At 44.8% G+C, this 18,930-nt stretch overlaps 1 protein-coding gene across 6 annotated transcripts in view; it reads right to left on the bottom strand.

Annotated features, from left to right (window-relative positions):
* PACC1 (proton activated chloride channel 1) overlaps positions 1–18,930 on the bottom strand; it is a 70,314-nt gene that overhangs the window by 30,227 nt on the left and 21,157 nt on the right. For all 6 annotated transcript variants that reach the window (XM_055233481.2, XM_055233480.2, XM_055233483.2 and 3 more), the window contains one exon: positions 17,077–17,173. In XM_055233481.2, the coding sequence (XP_055089456.1) occupies positions 17,077–17,173 (97 nt within the window). The remainder of the gene's footprint in view (positions 1–17,076; positions 17,174–18,930) is intronic.

Raw genomic sequence — 18,930 nt, 5'->3', positions numbered from 1 at the left:
CAAAAAAAGTTCAGGACCAGATGGATTCACAGACGAATTCTACCAGAGGTACAAGGAGGAGCTGGTACCATTCCTTCTGAAACTATTCCAATCAACAGAAAAAGAGGGAATCCTCCCTAATTCATTTTATGAGGCCGGCATCATCCTGATACCAAAGCCTGGCAGAGACTCAACAAAAAAAGAGAATTTCAGACCAATATCCCTGATGAACATCAATGCAAAAATCCTCAATAAAATACTGGCAAACCGAATCCAGCAGCACATCAACAAGCTTATCCACCATGATCAAGCGGGCTTCATCCCTGGGATGCAAGGCTGGTTCAACATAGGCAAATCAATAAACATAATCCAGCATATAAACAGAACCAAAGACCAAAACCACATGATTATCTCAATAGATGCAGAAAAGGCCTTTGACAAAACTCAACGGCCCTTCATGCTAAAAACGCCAATAGATTAGGTATTGATGGGACGTATCTAAAAATAATAAGAGCTTTTTATGACAAACCCACAGTCAATATCATACTGAATGGGCAAAAACTAGAAGCATTCTCTTTGAAAACTGGCACAAGAGAGGGATGCCCTCTCTCACCACTCCTATTCAACACAGTGTTGGAAGTTCTGGCCAGGGCAATCAGGCAGGAGAAATAAATAAAGGGTATTAATCAGGAAAAGAGGAAGTCAAATTGTCCCTGTTTGCAGATGACATGATTGTATATCTAGAAAACCCCATCGTCTCAGCCCAAAATCTCCTTAAGCTGATAAGCAACTTCGGCAAAGTCTCAGGATACAAAATCAGTGTCCAAAAATCACAAGCATCCGGGCCGGGCGCGGTGGCTCACGCTTGTAATCCCAGCACTTTGGGAGGCTGAGGTGGGCGGATCACCTGAGGTCAGGAGTTCGAGACCAGCCTCAACATGGAGAAACCCCGTCTCTACTAAAAATACAAAAAATTAGCCGGGCGTGGTAGTGCATGCCTGTAATCCCAGCTACTCGGGAGGCTGAGGTAGGAGAATTGCTTCAACCTGGGAGGCGGAGGTTGCGGTGAGCCAAGATCGCGCCATTGCACTCCAGCCTGGGCAACAAGAGCGAAACTCCGTCTCCAAAAAAAAAAAAAAAAAACACAAGCATTCTTATACACCAATAACAGACAAACAGAGAGCCAAATCATGAGTGAACTCCCATTCACAATAGCTTTAAAGAGAATAAAATACCTAGGAATCCAACTTACAAGGGATGTGAAGGACCTCTTCAAGAAGAACTACAAACCACTGCTCAATGAAATAAAAGAGGACACAAACAAATGGAAGAACATTCCATGCTCATGGATAGGAAGAATCAGTATCATGAAAATGGCCATACTGCCCAAGGTAATTTATAGATTCAATGCCATCCCCATCAAGCTACCAATGACTGTCTTCATAGAATTGGAAAAAACTACTTTAAAGTTCATATGGAACCAAAAAAGAGCCCGCGTTGCCAAGTCAATCCTAAGCCAAAAGAACAAAGCTGGAGGCATCATGCTACCTGACTTCAAACTATACTACAAGGCTACAGTAACCAAAACAGCATGGTACTGGTACCAAAACAGAGATACAGACCAATGGAACAGAACAGAGTCCTCAGAAATAATACCACACATCTACAACTATCTGACCTTTGACAAACCTGAAAAAAACAAGAAATGGGGAAAGGATTCCCTATTTAACAAATGGTGCTGGGAAAACTGGCTAGCCATATGTAGAAAGCTGAAACTGGATCCCTGCCTTACCCCTTATACAAACATTAATTCAAGATGGATTAAAGACTTAAATGTTAGACCTAAAACCATAAAAGCCCTAAAAGAAAACCTAGGCAATACCATTCAGGACACAGGCATGGGCAAGGACTTCGTGTCTAAAACACCAAAAGCAATGGCAACAAAAGCCAAAATTGACAAATGGGATCTAATTAAACTAAAGAGCTTCTGCACAGCAAAAGAAACTACCATCAGAGTGAACAGGCAACCTACAGAATGGGAGAAAATTTTTGCAATCTACTCATCTGACAAAGGGCTAATATTCAGAATCTACAAAGAACTCAAACAAATTTACAAGAAAAAAACAAACAACCCCATCAACAAGTGGGTGAAGGATATGAACAGACACTTCTCAAAAGAAGACATTTATGCAGCCAAGAGACACATGAAAAAATGCTCATCATCACTGGCCATCAGAGAAATGCAAATCAAAACCACAATGAGATATCATCTCACACCAGTTTGAATGGCGATCATTAAAAAGTCAGGAAACAACAGGTGCTGGAGAGGATGTGGAGAAACAGGAACACTTTTACACTGTTGGTGGGACTGTAAACCAGTTCAACCATTGTGGAAGACAGTGTGGCGATTCCTCAGGGATCTAGAGAACTAGAAATACCATTTGACCCGGCCATCCCATTACTGGGTATATACCCAAAGGAATATAAATCATGTTGCTATAAAGACACATGTACACGTATGTTTACTGCGGCACTACTCACAATAGCAAAGACTTGGAACCAATCCAAATGTCCAACAATGATAAACTGGATTAAGAAAATGTGGCACATATACACCATGGAATACTATGCAGCCATAAAAAATGATGAGTTCATGTCCTTTGTAGGGACACGGATGAAGCCGGAAACCATCATTCTCAGCAAACTATCACAAGGACAAAAAACCAAACACCGCATGTTCTCACTCATAGGTGGGAATTGAACAATGAGAACACTCGGACACAGGAAGGGGAACATCACACACTGGAGCCTGTTGTGGGGTGGGGGGAGGGGGGAGGGATAACATTAGGAGATATACCTAATGTAAATGACGAGTTAATGGGTGCAGCACACCAACATGGCACATGTTTACATATGTAACAAACCTGCACGTTGTGCACATGTACCCTAGAACTTAAAGTATAATAATAAATATATATATATATATTAAAAAAAAGAAATCTGAAAAAAACAATGGCGCAAAACTGGAGAAAGACATCAACTTACAGATCAAAGAAGCTCAATAAACGCCAACCAGGATAACTAAAAAAAAAAAAAAAAAACCATACTGAGGCAAATCATAGTCAAACTGCTAATGTAAAGAAAAGAGAAAAATCTTGAAGGCGGTGAGGGAAAAAAATATCTATCTATCTATCTATCTATCTATCTATCTATCTATCTATCTATATATTACATATAGAGCATTGATACTAATGACAACTAATTTCTGAACAGAAACAATGGAAGCCAGAAGACAAGAGAACATCTTCAAATGCTGAAAGAAAAAAAATTTTTTGTCTACCAGTATAATTCTCTATTCAGCAAAACTTCAAAAATGAAGATGAAATAAAGATATTTTGAAACACAATGGCTGAGAGAATTCATCAGTAGCAGACCTGCACTACAATGCATGCTAAGAAAAATTCTGAAAGCTAAAAGGAATTGACACTAGATGGTAACTCCCAGATGTAAAGAGCACTGAAAATGTTAAATAAGTGAATAAAACAAAAAGCTACTTAAAAAAAATTAAGACTGCCTACAGCAGAAATTACTCAACAATATTGTAAGGTTTATAACTTGCAAGAAAGAAAAAACAGAGAAACAAACAATAAAACCCAGCAAGACAAATAGAAAACAGCAAAATGTTAGAGCCAAATCCAGCCATATCAATAATTACATCAAATGTAAATGAACTAAACCGTCCAATTAAAAAGCAGAGACTGTCAGTCTGGATTAACAACAAAACCCAACCATATGCTTTGACAGCAGATTTCAAATACAAAGACACAAAAGAATATCTGCTCATAATTATTTCATTTTACTTTATTTAAAGCACAAAAGCAGGCTCAGCACAGAACTATAAAAGTCTCCTGGGTTGGTAAAGACAAGGAAATAATTCATTCTTTACTTCTATAAGATCAAGCACCAACTCTACATGCAAGATTTTGTACTAGATGCTTCAGGGAGATATAAAATGAAGGACCGATGGTCTCTAATCCAAAGTGCTACAGAATTCAGAAACATGTAAGGATATAAAACATGAAGTTTCCTTCAACTGGAGGAAGAATGGGGAGCACAGGGAGAGGGGCAGTTATCAGCAAAGACTCCGTGGAGGGGGTCCTGTTAGTTCTGCACCTAAACCACAAGGAGAATTTTAAGGAAGAAATAATTTGGTTTTCATTATTCATTTATTTTCTGACTGAAAGAGCAGATATACTGTGCAGTGGTTAAGAGCATGAGCTTTCCAGTCAGAGTTTTGAGCTCCAGCTGTAGCTTTGCTACTTAACTACTCCATGACCCTAGACAAGTTACTCAGTGCTCCTAAAGGCTTACATTTTTCATGTAAAAAGGAAATAATCATTTCCATTTTACAGGATTTTTGAGAGAAGTAAATGACAGAATGTTGCAAAATGCATCACACAGTGCCTGCTCAATGGTAAGAATTACTGGTACCAAAGAAACAGAATGTACCCTCTACCCTTCAAAAAATGAAGTGCTCAATTATGAAAATAGCAAAAATAAAGATCATAGAACTACAATCTCTTTTGAAAAATAAATCTGAAAAGATATACCTGAAAATAAAATGGAGGCAGGGCAGAATATAGTGTCTTTCACATAGTAGGCATGTAACGTTTCCATGTTTGTCAAATGAATAAATAACATAAATAATAGATGAACTAAGTCTTGCCATGCTAACTCAATCCGTCAGAGAACATTAGTGCAATCAAGCATGTAAAACTATAAACCAATGAATGCTCCTTGCTGTTTTTTGGCAAAATACTTTAGAAAGTTTTTACTTTACACAGAAATGCAAATTTCCAGAACTGTCAGTGAGGCCCCTCTAGGTTTTAAGGAACAGGTTACTGTGGGCAGTGGAGGTTTACTGTACAGGTACAAGCATAAGTGAGAACCGGGGAAACCCAATGGGTAGCTGAGAGCTAAGCCACCAAGGTCCACAGCAGCTCTAGTTGTCCAAAAGGAATTAAGGCAATTCTTTCTCATCTCAGCTTCTTTTGTGTTTGATTTCACTTTTGCCTCTACCTATTGCTAATAGACTCTGTGTCAATTTCTGCTCCTTCATGGCTTTGCTATCTGCCTTCTTTCCATGTTTCTCTCATGACCCTGCTCCACTTACTAAGTCCATCTCCGTGAGTCTTGCACTCAAATTCTCCCGCAGAGAGTATCCTGTATAGGGTGTTCCACCAGATACCTCACAAGACACTGACCTCCTTCATGCCCAGCCTTTCTTGAGAAGATGGCTTCCCTTTCTTGAGTGCTGACCCCTGAGCAGTCAGCTGTAGCTGGGCCGCAGGGCCACAGGATGTATGCACAGGAACCTACCCATAGCTATTTAGCTTGGAAGGTACAACCAACTCCCATGGTCCAAATGGGACCACGGGTATACTTCAAAACCTGGTGGGTGAAAATACATTCACTGTCATGAGCTGCTCATAACTGCAGTGGCAATGAGTATCAGCTTACTACATTCTAACGGGGTTTGAAAAGATCACAAGATAAAACTGAAGGAACTCTGAACTGACTGATTTGTTGCATAACATCTGAATCTAATTTTTAAGAGTTGATAGGGACCTAAAAGGCCATCTGGCCCAACTCTACTCTTTGTCCAACAATCCAGATCCCACAGCCAGTAACTGGCACAATAAGAATGAGAGAGTCTTAGAGTCCTGACTCCTAGCCCAATGCTCTTTCCCTACACAACTGCGAGCATTTTTACAATTACAGTCATTAATAATAAAAGATGTAATTGAAAGAATATAACTTCGTAACAAGTTGAGAAGTCTGAAACACTTTTTTCTTTTTTTTTTTTTAAGAGACACGGTCTCACTCTGTCACTCAGGCTGGAGTGCACTGGTGTGATCACAGCTCACTGCAGCCTTGAACTCCTGGACTCAAGTGGGGTCTCACTCTGTCACTCAGGCTGGAGCACAGTGGCATGATTTTTGGCTCACTGCAACCTCCACCTCCCAGGCTCAATCAATCCTCCCATCTCAGCCTCCTGAGTAGCTGGGACTACAGGCACGTGCCACCATGCCCAGCTAATTTTTGTATTTATTGTGGAGATGGGGTTTCACCATGTCACCTAGGCTGGTCTAGAACTCCTGGACTCAAGTGATCCACCCACCTTGGCCTCCTGAAATGCTGGGATTACAGGCATGAGCCACTGTACCTGACCTGGAAACCTTTTTTTTTTTTTTTGAGACGGAGTTTCTCTCTTGTTGCCCAAGCTAGAGTGCAATGGTGCAATCTTGGTTCACCGCAACCTCTGCCTCCTGGGATCCAGCGATTCTCCTGCCTCAGCCTCCCAAGTAGCTGGAATTACAGGTGTGCGCCACCACACCCAGCTAATTTTTTGTATATTTAGTAGAAACGGGGTTTCACCATGTTAGCCAGGCTGGTCTCGAACTCCTGACCTCGGGTGATCTGCCCATCTCAGCCTCCCAACGTGCTGGGATAACAGGGGTGAGCCACTGCACCTGGCCCGGAAAACTTCTGAGACAAACTCTATACTACATCCAGGCTGAACAATATAATAAAGAGGAACAATGACTGGCATTTGTGGACAGGTGTGTCCACTCTGCATTAAGCCAGACAAACATGATTTGAAATGTTTTGCCTTCATGATGGCCTTGGTTAAGGAAAGAGATGAAGTTCTCCCTACATGTTCTTGAAAATTCTAAAAATAGGCATAAAGCAAGAAGATCACATGCCAATTCTATCACTGCAATTCATCTGGGAGAGGTGCTTGGAACAAATTACTCTCATGGAACACTGACCAAAAGTCTTCTCTTCTGTTTTACTCACAGAAGCCAAGTTTAGCTTCTTTACAGGCCTCTTCTTGATCCACAAATAGGAACGCGATCTAAATAAAAACTGTAAAACTATTTACTTATCCTCCACACTTGCTATAAGTAACACTCCAATTCTGAAACTAGACACCATTATACTTTATCATAAAAAAAAAGTGCTGGTTATTTGATAAAATGTCCCACGCGCTATGTAGTGAGAAAACTAACACTGGCTTTTTGTGGCAAACTGGATGAATGTGCTTTAAAAGTATACATCCTTTAAATGAATGCAAACTTAGGGTAGTAGGAAGACAAAAATAATGCACAAGATGTTCCTGGGAAAGGTAGTTTATATGCTTTGTAAAATCCATGACAGAATTCCTTCAAAACCCCAAACTTGCCCCAGAATGCAAGTTCATCCACTAAGGGGATCTGTGATGGGCAATTCAGTTACTGAAAATATCATGGAACCTCTATTTGGAGGAAGGGGGCTTGGCTGTCTGCCATAATCCTGTGAAACTGCACCTTGCAGGGAGCACTAGGCTAAGAGGCATTCTGAATTTTTTGCCTACCTTTTTTTTGTTTAGTGTGGTCAATTGTGTTTCTTCTTTTTTAGATATAATTTACATACCATACAATTTACCCTTTTAAAGTAAATATATTCAGCAGTTTTTAGTATATTCACAAGATGTATAACCACCACCACTATCTACAGAAAATTTTCATTACCCAAAAAGAAACTCCATACCCAAGAGTGGTTACTTCCCCTTCCCTGGCAACTGCTAATCTAATTTCTGTCCCTATGGATTTGCCTGTTCTGAACATTTCACATAAAGGGCATCATACATGTGGCTGTGTCTGACTTCTCTCACTTAATATGTTTTCGAGATACAGCCAGGTGTGGTTCACACCTGTAATCCCAACACTTTGGGACGCTGAGGTGGGAGGATCACCTGAGATCAGGAGTTCAAGAACAGCCTGGCCAACATGGCAAAACCTCGTCTCCACTAAAAATACAAAAAGTAGCTGGTCGTGGTGGCACATGCTTGTAATCCCAGCCACTCAAGAGGCTGAGGCAAGAGAATCGCTTGAACCCAGGAGGCGGAGGTTGCAATGAGCCGAGATGGCGCCACTGCACTCCAGCCTGGGCAACAGAGACTCTTGTCTCAAAAAAAAAAAAAAAAAAAATTATCCAAGTTATAGCATGCATCAGTTCCTCATTCTTTTTTTCTTTTTTTGAGACAGAGTCTCCCTCCGTCACCCAGGCTGGAGTGCAGTGGCACCATCTTGGCTCACTGCAACCTCCACCTCCCAGGTTCAAGCGATTCTCCTGCCTCAGCCTCCCGAGTAACTGGGATTACAGGTGCGCACCACCATACCTGGCTGATTTTTCATATTTTTGTTAGAGACAGGGTTTCACCACGTTGGCCAGGCTGGTCTTGAACTCCTGACCTCAAGTGATCCACTTGCCTTGGCCTCCCAAAGTGCTGGGACTACAGGCATGAGCCACCGCATCCAGCCAGTTCCTCATTCTTTTATTGCCAAATAATATTCTATTGTGTGAATGTACCATTTTACTTATCCATTCATCAGTTGATAGTCATTTGGCTTATTTCCACTTTTTGGCTATTACAAATAAAGCTGCTATGAACATTCATGTGAACGTTTTTTGGAGATGTAAGTTTTCATGTGGACGTAAGTTTTCATTTCTCATGAATATACACCTAGGAGTGGAATTGCTGGCCCATATGGTAACTCTATAGTCAACCTTTTGAGGAACCGCCAGACTATTTTCCACAGCAGCTGCACCATTCTACATTCCCATCAGCAATGTATGCGGGTTCCAATCTCTCTACATCCCTGCCAAAACTTATCCACTTTTTAAAAATTATAACCATCCTAGTGGGTGTGAAGTGCTATCTCATCGTGATTTAGAGTTGCATTTCCCTGATGACTAATGATATTGGCATTATTTCATGTGCTTACTAGTCATTTGTATATCTTCTTTGGAAAAATGTCTATTCAGATTCTTTGCCCATTTTTAAACTGAGTTATTTGTCTTTATTGTTGAACTGTAGGCGTTCTTTATATATTCTAAATACCAGTCCCTTATCAGATGTATGATTTGCAAATACTTTTTCCCATTCTGTGGGCTGTCTTTTCACTTTCTTGATGGTGTCCTTTGATACACAAAAGGTCTTCTTTTGACGGGGAGGGGAATGGAGTCTCACTCTGTCACCCAGGCTGAAGTGCAACGGCACGATCTCAGCTCACTACAACCTCTGCCTCCTAGGTTCAAGGAATTCTCCTGCCTCAGCCTTCTGAGTAGCTGGAATTACAGGCATGAGCCACCACGCCTCGCTAACTTTGCATTTTTAGTAGAGGCGGAGTTTCACTATGTTGGTCCTGACCTCAGGTGATCCACCAGCCTCAACCTCCCAAAGTGCTGGAATTACAGGTGTGATCCACTGTGCCCGGCCAAGGTTTTCATCTTGATAAGGTCCAATCTATGAATTTTTTCTTTGTCTATCCCATTGTATACAGTTGTTTCCATGGAGAACTGATTGTAATGACTAATTAACCCAGGGTTTTCCTCAGTTTGATTACATCTCTGATGTAAGAAAGTGCTTATTCTATTAGCATGTCTGATGTCATTTCTCCCTTTGAACAGAATACTAATTGGTTCTGATTCACTTGATAGACAAGAAATGAATAGACTAAAGCTTTTAGTGCATTATGGTATGGAATTATGTATTCCAGAGAATAAAACTGATTTACAACCCTGCATGTTTGGGTGCTTAACTTGAATCTCTGCTACACTGTCCTCCTTTCTTGCAGCTCCTACCTCCAGGCCCTCCATTCAACTCCTTTTCCAGCCCCAGCTCCTCTTTTGGCCCCCAAACAGGGATGTTTGTGAGGTTCAGTCTTCATGGCCCCCCTGCTCATTTTCCATCTGTCCCTGTGACCTTGCCCCCAGGGGACTTCTCCAGGTTGCACAACTCCAGCCCTCCCTTCTCTCCTGTCCATCTTGTAACTGTCATTGCCTCTGGGCCAACTCGACTTCAACTGACCCTATGTCAACAACAAATAGGCTTTTTTTTTTTTTTTTTTTGAGACAGGGTCTCTCACTGTCGCCCAGGCTGGCGTGCAGCAGTGCAATATCAGCTAACTGCAACCTCCGCCTCCTGGGCTCAAGCGATTCTCCCACCTCAGCCTCCCAGGTAGCTGGGATTACAGGTGCATGCCATCATGCCCAGCTAATTTTTGTGTTTTTTGTAGAGACAGAGTTTTGCCATATTGCCCAGGCTGGTCTTGAACTCCTGGCCTCAAGTGACTCACCTGCCTCAGCCTCCCAAAGTGCTGGGATTACAGGCATGCCACCACACCTGGCCATCTTCTTTTCTAAGCCATTTGCCTCTCTAGGCTCCATCTCTATGCAGTATCATTCTCCCATTTGCCTGGCTTCAAAATTAAGAATCCTCTTTGATTCTTCCTTCTCCCCCTGCTACAGCAAAGCACCCTCTCACATCAGCCTTTGCCGCAGCATGGTTGTCTCCCTTTGCCTTAATCCAGCCACATTCATCTCCTGAATCCTCACTTTACCCCTCTTACTGTCCTGTTCCAATCCTTTTATTTTTTATTTATTTTTTTGAGACGGAGTCTCACTCTGTCGCCCAGGCTGGAGTGCAGTGGCACAGTCTCGGCTCACTGCAAGCTCCGCCTCCCGGGTTCACGCCATTCTCCTGCCTTAGCCTCCCGAGTAGCTGGGACTACAGGCGCCTGCCAACATGCCCGGCTAATTTTTTGTATTTTTAGTAGAGACGGGGTTTCATCATGTTAGCCAGGATGGTGTCGATCTCCTGACCTCGTGATCCACCCACCTCAGCCTCCCAAAGTGCTGGGATCACAGGCATGAGCCACTGCGCCTGGCCCGAATCCTTGTAAATACTCCCTGCTCCCTACTAGACAATGTACAGACCCTGACACTCAGACCCCTCCACAATCTGACCAACTCTATCTTTCCTACCTCATCTCCCTCTACTTTGCTCCCCAGCCCTCTGCCCCAACCATACCATGCTATTCATGATCTCTGACATGTCCTATTTTATTCCCATCTCTATACAGTTGCTCATGTCATCTCCCTTCCCTAGCCAGCCCCTTCTTTTTCACCTACATGTTACCTTTCCTTCAGAGTAGTCCCACTTTCTCAAACCAGCCAGCCTTCCTTCCTTTTTTTTTTTTCTCCAAGTAGCTGGGATTACAGGCATGCACCATTCCCGGCTAATTTTTGTATTTTTATTTTTTGAGATGGAGTCTTGCTCTGTCACCCAGTCTGGAGTGCAGTGGCACAATCTTGGCTCACTGCAACCTCCGCCTCCCAGCTTCAAGCGATTCTCCTGCTTCAGCCTCCCGAGTAGCTGGGATTACAGGCATCCGCCACCATGCCCTGGCGAGTTTTTTTGATATTTTTAGTAGAGACGGGGTTTTGCCACACTGGCCAGGCTGGTCTCGAACTCCTGACCTCAGGTGATCTGCTCACTTTGGCCTCCCAAAGTGCTGGGATGAGCCACAGCGTGAGCCCCTTCATGTGTGAGCCACCACACCAGGCTCCTTCATTCATTTTGAAGCACCTGACTCTATCATTTCTTTGGCCTTCATTCATTCCAGTTAGCTCAGTTGCTCCTAGATGAGAGGCTGTCCTGCTCTAAATCCCCACTGCTCTCCCCCAGAGGACAAATAGGTACTGAGTACCTACAGTACTCATACTCCATAGAAGTCTGAGTTCTATGGAGTCATACTTCCGTACTACACTCCACACTAGGCACTGGAGTTACAGTAAAGGAGGAGAAGACAAAATCTGTGTGCCTCACAAAACTTGTGGGGCAGTGCCAAGGGGTAGATAACAATTAACTGAATAATTAAACTCAATAAATGGAACCTATCAACTGTGTTAACTGTAACAAAGGAAAGCATATCACAGGGAGAAAGGGACCTCATCAGGGAAGTCAAGGAAGGCTCAGAAGGAGGGGCAAGTTCTTCCTTGGGTAACTGGCCTTCTGTCTCTATATGTCTGAGTTCCTGGAGGAACTTACTCACCCTCTTTATGGTGTCAGCACTTGGCATAACAAGTGAAGCAGTCCTTAATTGATCTGCTACAGGGAGGGGAGAATTTGGAGCAGGAAAGCTCTCATCTAGGAACAACTGAGCCAGAGTCAGAACACCTTGCGAGATAGCCCCGGGTATGGATTTGAGCCCTGCCACTCATGAGCTCTGAGCATATTCCTTAACGTCTGTGCCTTGGGTTCCTCATCTATAAACTAGGACTAACCATTCACCTCACAGAGTGGCTGTGAAGATTACAGGATAAAGTGTATATAAAAAGTCCTATAGGCTCGGAGCAGTGGCTCACACCTGTGATTCCAGCAGTTTGGGAGGTCAAGGCAGGAGGATCACTTGAGCCCAGGAGTTTGAGACCAGCCTGGGCAACACTGCATGACCTTGTCTCAAAAAAAAATTTAAAAATTAGCCAGGTATGGTGGCACACGCCCGTAGTCTCAACTACTCGGGAGGCTGAAATGAGCCATGATCACACCACTGTACTGCAGCCCAGTCCACAAAGCAAGGTCCCATCTCAAAAAAAAAAAAAAAAAAAAAAAAAAAAAGCCCTAAAGCCCTACCCAGGCCTAGTACATGAAAGCACCCTGAAAATGGCAACCACTATCACCATTACCATTATTTTTATTATTATTATTAGAAGACTCAAAGGGGCCAAGGGTGATGGCTCACGCCTGTAATCCCAGCACTTTGGGAAGCTGAGGCAGGTGGATCACTTGAGGACAGGAGTTCGAGACCAGCCTGGCCAACATGGCAAAACCTCGTCTCTACTAAAAATACAAAAATTAGCCAGGAATGATTGCAAGTGCCTATAATTCAGCTACTCAAGAGGCTGAGGCATGAGGACTGCTTGAACTCAGGAGGTAGTGGTTGCAGTGAGCCAAGATCGTGCCACTGCACTGCAGCCTGGTTGACACAGCAAGACTGTCTCAAACAAAAAAAAAGACGACTCAGAGGTAAGCAATGAGCTGAGAGTTGTGTTTCAGTCCATCAAATTTGAGCCAACTCACTACTGACCCAGCCAAATGGACTCCTGAGATCTGAATCTTCTGTGATTTCGAAAGGAGATGAGCCCAGCTCATCTGGTTCCCCCAAAGCAACTGGGAAGGCTACCCCAAAGCAAGTGGGAATGCTCTTGCCAGTTGCTGGAACTACCCAAAATTTGCTCTGCCCGAGGCCTGGCTTCCTATTCTGATTGACCCCAGGCTTTGCAGCCCCAGGAATCTGAGGCAAAAGAGAGGCTGCTAAGGTCCGAGGTCATTAGGGCCACCTCCTGATTTACCTGGGCACTTCCCTATGAAAGGAAACACAAAGACAAGCCTCATCTTTCCAAGTCTGGCCTCCCTCTTCTTCCTCCTGCCTCCATCTATGCACTTCTGGTTGGGGGCAAGAGGGTAGTGCAAGGTGGGGTAGGCAGAATAAAGGCTCCCAAAGATGTCCAAGTGTTAATCCTTAGAACCTGTAAATATGTCAAGTTGCACGGAAAAGGGGAATTAGGGCAGCAAATGGGACTAAGATTGCTAATCAGCTGACTTTAAAGCAGGGAGATTATCCTGGGTTACCTGGGTGGGCCCGATGTGATCACAAAGTCCCTTTAAACATGGAAAAGGGAGGCAGGAGAGTCAGCATCAGAGTGATGTGATGTGACAAAGACTCGACCAGCCACTGTTGGTTTTGAAGCTGCAGGAAGGGGCCACAAGCCAAGGAATGCAGGAGGCCTCCAGAAGCTAGAAAACGCAAGGACCAGGTTCTCTCCTCAAGCCCCTAGAAAGGAATTCAGGCCTGCTGACAGCTTAATTTTAGCCCAGTGAGATCCATTTTGGACTCCTGACCTCCAGAACTGTAAAATAATAAATTTGTGTTTTTTTAAGCCACTAAGTTTGTGGTAATTTGCTATAGAAACAATAGAAAACTAACATACAGGTCTTTCAAGTTGTTCTCCCGGGAGCCTTAGGGCTTTAGAGGCAATGCCTCATGTCAGAGGGAGGGTTAGCCATACTACCATCTTTTTTTTTTTTTTTTTTTTTTTGAGACGGAGTCTTGCTCTGTACCCTAGGCTGGAGTGCAGTGGCGCAATCTCGGCTCACTGCAAGCTCCGCCTCCTGGGTTCACGCCATTCTCCTGCCTCAGCCTCTCCGAGTAGCTGGGACTACAGGCGCCCACCACCACGCCCGGCTAATTTTTGTATTTTTAGTAGAGATGGGGTTTCACCGTGTTAACCAGGATGGTCTCGATCTCCTGACCTCGTGATCCGCCCGCCTCGGCCTCCCAAAGTGCTGGGATTACAGGCTTGAGCCATCGTGCCCGGCCGCCATACTACTATCTTTTACATATTGGGCTTTAATAAAAGAATGCTTAAAATATTGTTTTGTGTGAGTGTTTTTGGTTTTTGTCCGTTTGGTAGAGGCAGGATCTCATTTTGTTGCTAAGGCTGGTCTCAAACTCCTGGCCTCAAGAGATCCTCCCATCTTGGCCTCCCAAAGTGTTGGGATTACCACCACTTAAAATAGTTTTTATAACCACTGATGTAGGCCAGGTGCAGTGGCTCACGCCTGTAATCCCAGCACTTTGGGAGGCCGAGGTGGGCAGATCACCTGACGTCATGAGTTTGAGACCAGCCTGGCCAACATGGTGAAACCCCGTCTCTACTAAAAATAAAAAAGTAGCCGGGTGTGGTGGCACGCACATATAGTCCCAGCTACTCGGGAGGCTGAGGCAGGAGAATCACTTGAACCTGGGAGGCAGAGGTCGCAGTGAGCCGAGACTGCGCCACTGCACTCCAGCCTGGGTGACAGAGTGAGACTCCATCTCAAAAAAAAAGACACCACTGGTGTAGTAGAGAGAGTTTAGGGTTGGGCGGAGTTTGATTCAGTCTGTGTTTACCAGCTGGTGAACCTCCCCATGCTTTACTCAACCTCCCTGAGGTTGGGGGCCTCATCTGTAAAAGGGAGATAACCACTTCACAGGGTTGATGTGAGAATTAAATGGGGCAAATGGGGTAGGACAGATCCTGGCACAGGGGAAGCAGTCAAGAAATGTTAGCTGCCCTTCCACCCTCCTTCCTTCCAGGCGGTCTTTTTTTTTTATTTTTTTGAGGCAGAGTCTCACTCTTGTCACCCAGGCTAGAGTGCAGTGGCATGATCTCGTCTCACTGCAACCCCTGCCTCCTGGGTTCAAGCGATTCTCCTGCCTCAGCCTCCCAAGTAACTGAGATTACAGGCATGTGCCACCACACCTAGCTAATTTTTGTATTTTTTAGTAGAGACAGGGTTTCACCATGTTGGCCAGACTGGTCTTGAACTCCTGACCTCAGGTGATCCACCTGCCTCAGCCTCCCAAAGAGCTGGCATTACAGGCATGAGCCACCGTGCCCGGTCCCTTCCATGCAGTCTTTTCTAAGGAGCAGGCAGAATCACATTAGTTCCTGTCTTGTTTCCCTCTCCCACAAACAGATGGGATCCATCCAAGAAGTTGAAGTCAGGCTGGGGCTTCATTCATTGACTCAACAAATCTTTATGGTGTGGTCAAGGCTAGGGTGGTGAGCAAAACAGACTGGTCTCTGCCCTCAGGGAGTTTCATTCTAGTAGAACAGGGGTCACCAACCCCCAGGCCATGGACCAATATGGGCCCATGGCCTGTTAGGAACTGGGCCAATACAGTAGGAGGTGAGCAGTGAGCGAGCATTACCACCTGAGCTCCACCTCCTGTCAGATCAGCTGCAGCATTAGATTCTCATAGGAGTGCAAACCCTACTGTGAGCTGCACATACAAGGGATCTAGGGTGTGTGCTCCTTATGAAAATCTAACTATGTCTGATAATCTGAGGTGGAACAGTTTCATCTTGAAACCATCCCCCAACCTCCATCTGTGGAAAAACTGTCTTCCACAAACCGGTCCCTGGTGCCAAAAAGTTGGGTACTGCTGTAGTAGAACAGACAGACATTAGTCAGACAAACAAACGCACCATTCCAACAGCAATAGCCGGAAAGGAGAGGCGCATGGACTATGAGACTGTGCTGGAGGGTGGGAGGTAATCTGGCCAGAAGGTTAGAGAAGGCTCTGTAGAAAAAAATGAGTGAGCTGAAAGCTGAAGAATGATTAGGCATTAACTATGTGATGAAGGAAAGTGAATTCCGGGCAGAGAAATAAAACAACAAAAAGGCCCTAGGATGAGAGGGAATGAGGCCTAAAATAAAAAAAGATCAGCATGGCTAAGGGCCAGAGAAAAAGGGGATGAGGGGAAGGAAGGAATGGAGAACTACTCTGAAGTTCAGCTGCGTAAGTGGTAGTATCATTCCTGCAAACAGGAAATACTAGGAGAGGACCAAGCTGGGACTGAGATGATCATGAGGTCAGTTTTGGACATGAGGAGTTGAGGGAACCTTTGGGAGATCCAAGCAGAACTATGACATGGGCAGTTGGAAATACAGGATATATAAATTTGCAGTTTGTAGGTAACCTCTGGGCTAGAGATATAAACATGGGAGTCATGTGTGAGCAAGCAGTGGCTGAAGCAGGGGAGCAGGCCTGGGTAGAACTGCCTATGAGAGTGAGAAAAATGGGCCTGCAACCAACATTTCATGCCCAAGAGCTGGAGAGTGACCGCAATGGAGCCTGGAAGGAGTGGCCTGAGAAATGCTGCATCACAGAAGCTAAGGGTGCAGCGTGTATCCGGGTGGAAGTAGTAGTCAGCAGTGTCAAACATTGCTGTAGGGCTCCACAAGATGCCAACTGGCTGATGGGACCCTGCTTACCCAGCTGAGCAGCATTACTGGATAGGGCTAGTATCTGAAAGGGGGGACCTATTAGATCTTCTTTGACCTGGATATTAGAGGCTCACCTGCTAGCAGCTTCCAGCGAAAGAGGAACAGAACAGCAGAGATCCAAAGCATTTGCCATTGTATGCAACGACCTGGCCTCAGGAAGTGGCTCAAATTGGAGTTAAGAGCAGATATCAGCCTAGACATATCCTCTGTTCCAAGGCTGGTTAAATATGTATGGCTTTAAAACTAGGGCAATACTTGAGACCTGACATCAGGGTGCAGGGAAGGGGGCTCCTCCTCTCCCAGTTGGCAAGGCGCCTAGACTGGGGTGTCCAGCTGCAGCAACAGCACAGCAAAGCACCAAACCCACTCACCTGGTAAGACACCCGGACCTTGGACTTTTACCGTCTCGTTGTCCTGCTCGTCTGCCAGCTCTGAGTTCTCAACCACCTGGTCCAACTCCTCACTCAGCTAAAGGGAGAAGCAAAGAGAGCAAAGACAAGTCAGCTATGTCAGCCTTGCTTTTCTACACTAGAATAAGAAAGCAGAAGCTGCTTCTCACTTAATTGTCACCAAAAACCACATGACGTAGAATGTGTTACAGCGATTTTACAGAAGAGGACACCGAAGCTCAGAAAGCTCAAGAAACTTTCTGCTCTCTGTGTTCCTAGGACTACTGTAGCAAGTACCACAAACCGAACAGCTTAATGTCTTCTCTCAAGTTCAACAACGGAAATGTCTTCCCTCACAGTTCTGGAGGCTAGAAGTCTGAAATCGAGGTGTTGGCAGGGTTGGCTCCTTCTGCGAGTGGTGAGGGAATCTGTTCCATGCCTCTCTCCTGGCTTCTGGTGACAGCCAGCAATCCTTGGAGTTCGTTGGCTTGTAGAGGCATCCAATCTCCACTCTCCGCTGCCATCTTTACAAGGTGTGCTCTCTCTGTCTTCACATGGTCATCGTCTTGAAGGACACCAGCCATGTTGGATTGGGGCCCACCCTACTCCTGTATGACCTCATCTTCACTAATTACACCTGCAATGACCCCATTTCCCAACAAGGTCACAATCTGAGGTACCTGGGGTTAGGACTTCAACACATCTTTTTTAAGGAAACACAATTCAACCCACAATATTTTCCATGGCCATAAAGCCAGGGAAAGATATAGCCAGGAGTCAAATCCAAGTTGGTCTAGTTCCAAAGCCCATGGTCTTAACCACTTCCCAAAGGAAGAGGAAATGCGGCTTAGAGTCTGCTGAGAGAAAAGAGGGAACAGTGAAGGTGGTGTCAGAGCTCCCTCTGGCACTCTGGCTGAAGTCCACTGACTTGGGCTGCAAATGGCAGAACACAGCAGGAAAGGCAGGCGGTCCATCACAGGGATAGGTGCTAATTACAATCAGCAGCCTGGTAGCCAGCAATCTCAACCTCACTTCATCAGTGGTCTCACCTGTCAAATGGGGAAATTATACCACTGAGAAGGGTAGAAGGATAGAAAGGATACCATGATAATCAACAAGTCTCTGTAGGATTAAGGAGGAGGGCAAGAGAGGTCAAGACCAGAGCTTAGAAGAGAAGCCATCCCTGAATTGGGAGGGAGAGGGGACAGCTTTCCCAAGCATTTTCTCAGGCTCGCAGCATGAGTGTTTAAGGTTTCAAGACATTTTCATTAAAAACTCACCTCCAAGAGACAAGCGAAAAACAGCTCTTATGAATCTATTCTTCTATCTCCCTCTCCACGACTCTGCTCCTGCCCCTTCGAATCAGGCAAAATCTCCATTTTAAAGCCCTCCAAGCACAAAAGAAAAGGCCGGGTGCGGGACCTGACACGGTGGCTCATGCCTGTAATTCCAGCACTTTGGGAGGCCGAGGTGGGTGGATCGCCTGAGGTCAGGAGTTCAAGACCAGCCTGGTCAACATGGTGAAACCCCATCTCTACTAAAAATATAAAACTTAGCCAGGCATGATAGCACATGCCTATAGTCCCAGCTACTTGTGAGGCTGAAGCAGGAGAATCTCTTGAACCTAGGAGGCGGAGGTTGCAGTGAGCCAAGATTGCGCCATTGCACTCCAGCCTGGGCGACAAGAGTGAAACTCCATCTCAAAAAAAAAAAAACAAAAAACCAGAAAGAAAGAAAAGAAAAGCAACCAGTGGGAAAGGGCAGGGAGGCTGGTGAAGGCATGAAGAGATATAAGCCACTAGCGGGAGCACAAATAAAGAGGTCCCCAGAGGTCTC

Source organism: Symphalangus syndactylus, chromosome 19 (assembly GCF_028878055.3).
Source record: "Symphalangus syndactylus isolate Jambi chromosome 19, NHGRI_mSymSyn1-v2.1_pri, whole genome shotgun sequence".
NCBI lineage: Eukaryota > Metazoa > Chordata > Mammalia > Primates > Hylobatidae > Symphalangus > Symphalangus syndactylus.
The sequence above is the reverse complement of the archived record's forward strand: the minus strand, read 5'-3'. Positions and strand labels throughout refer to the sequence as shown.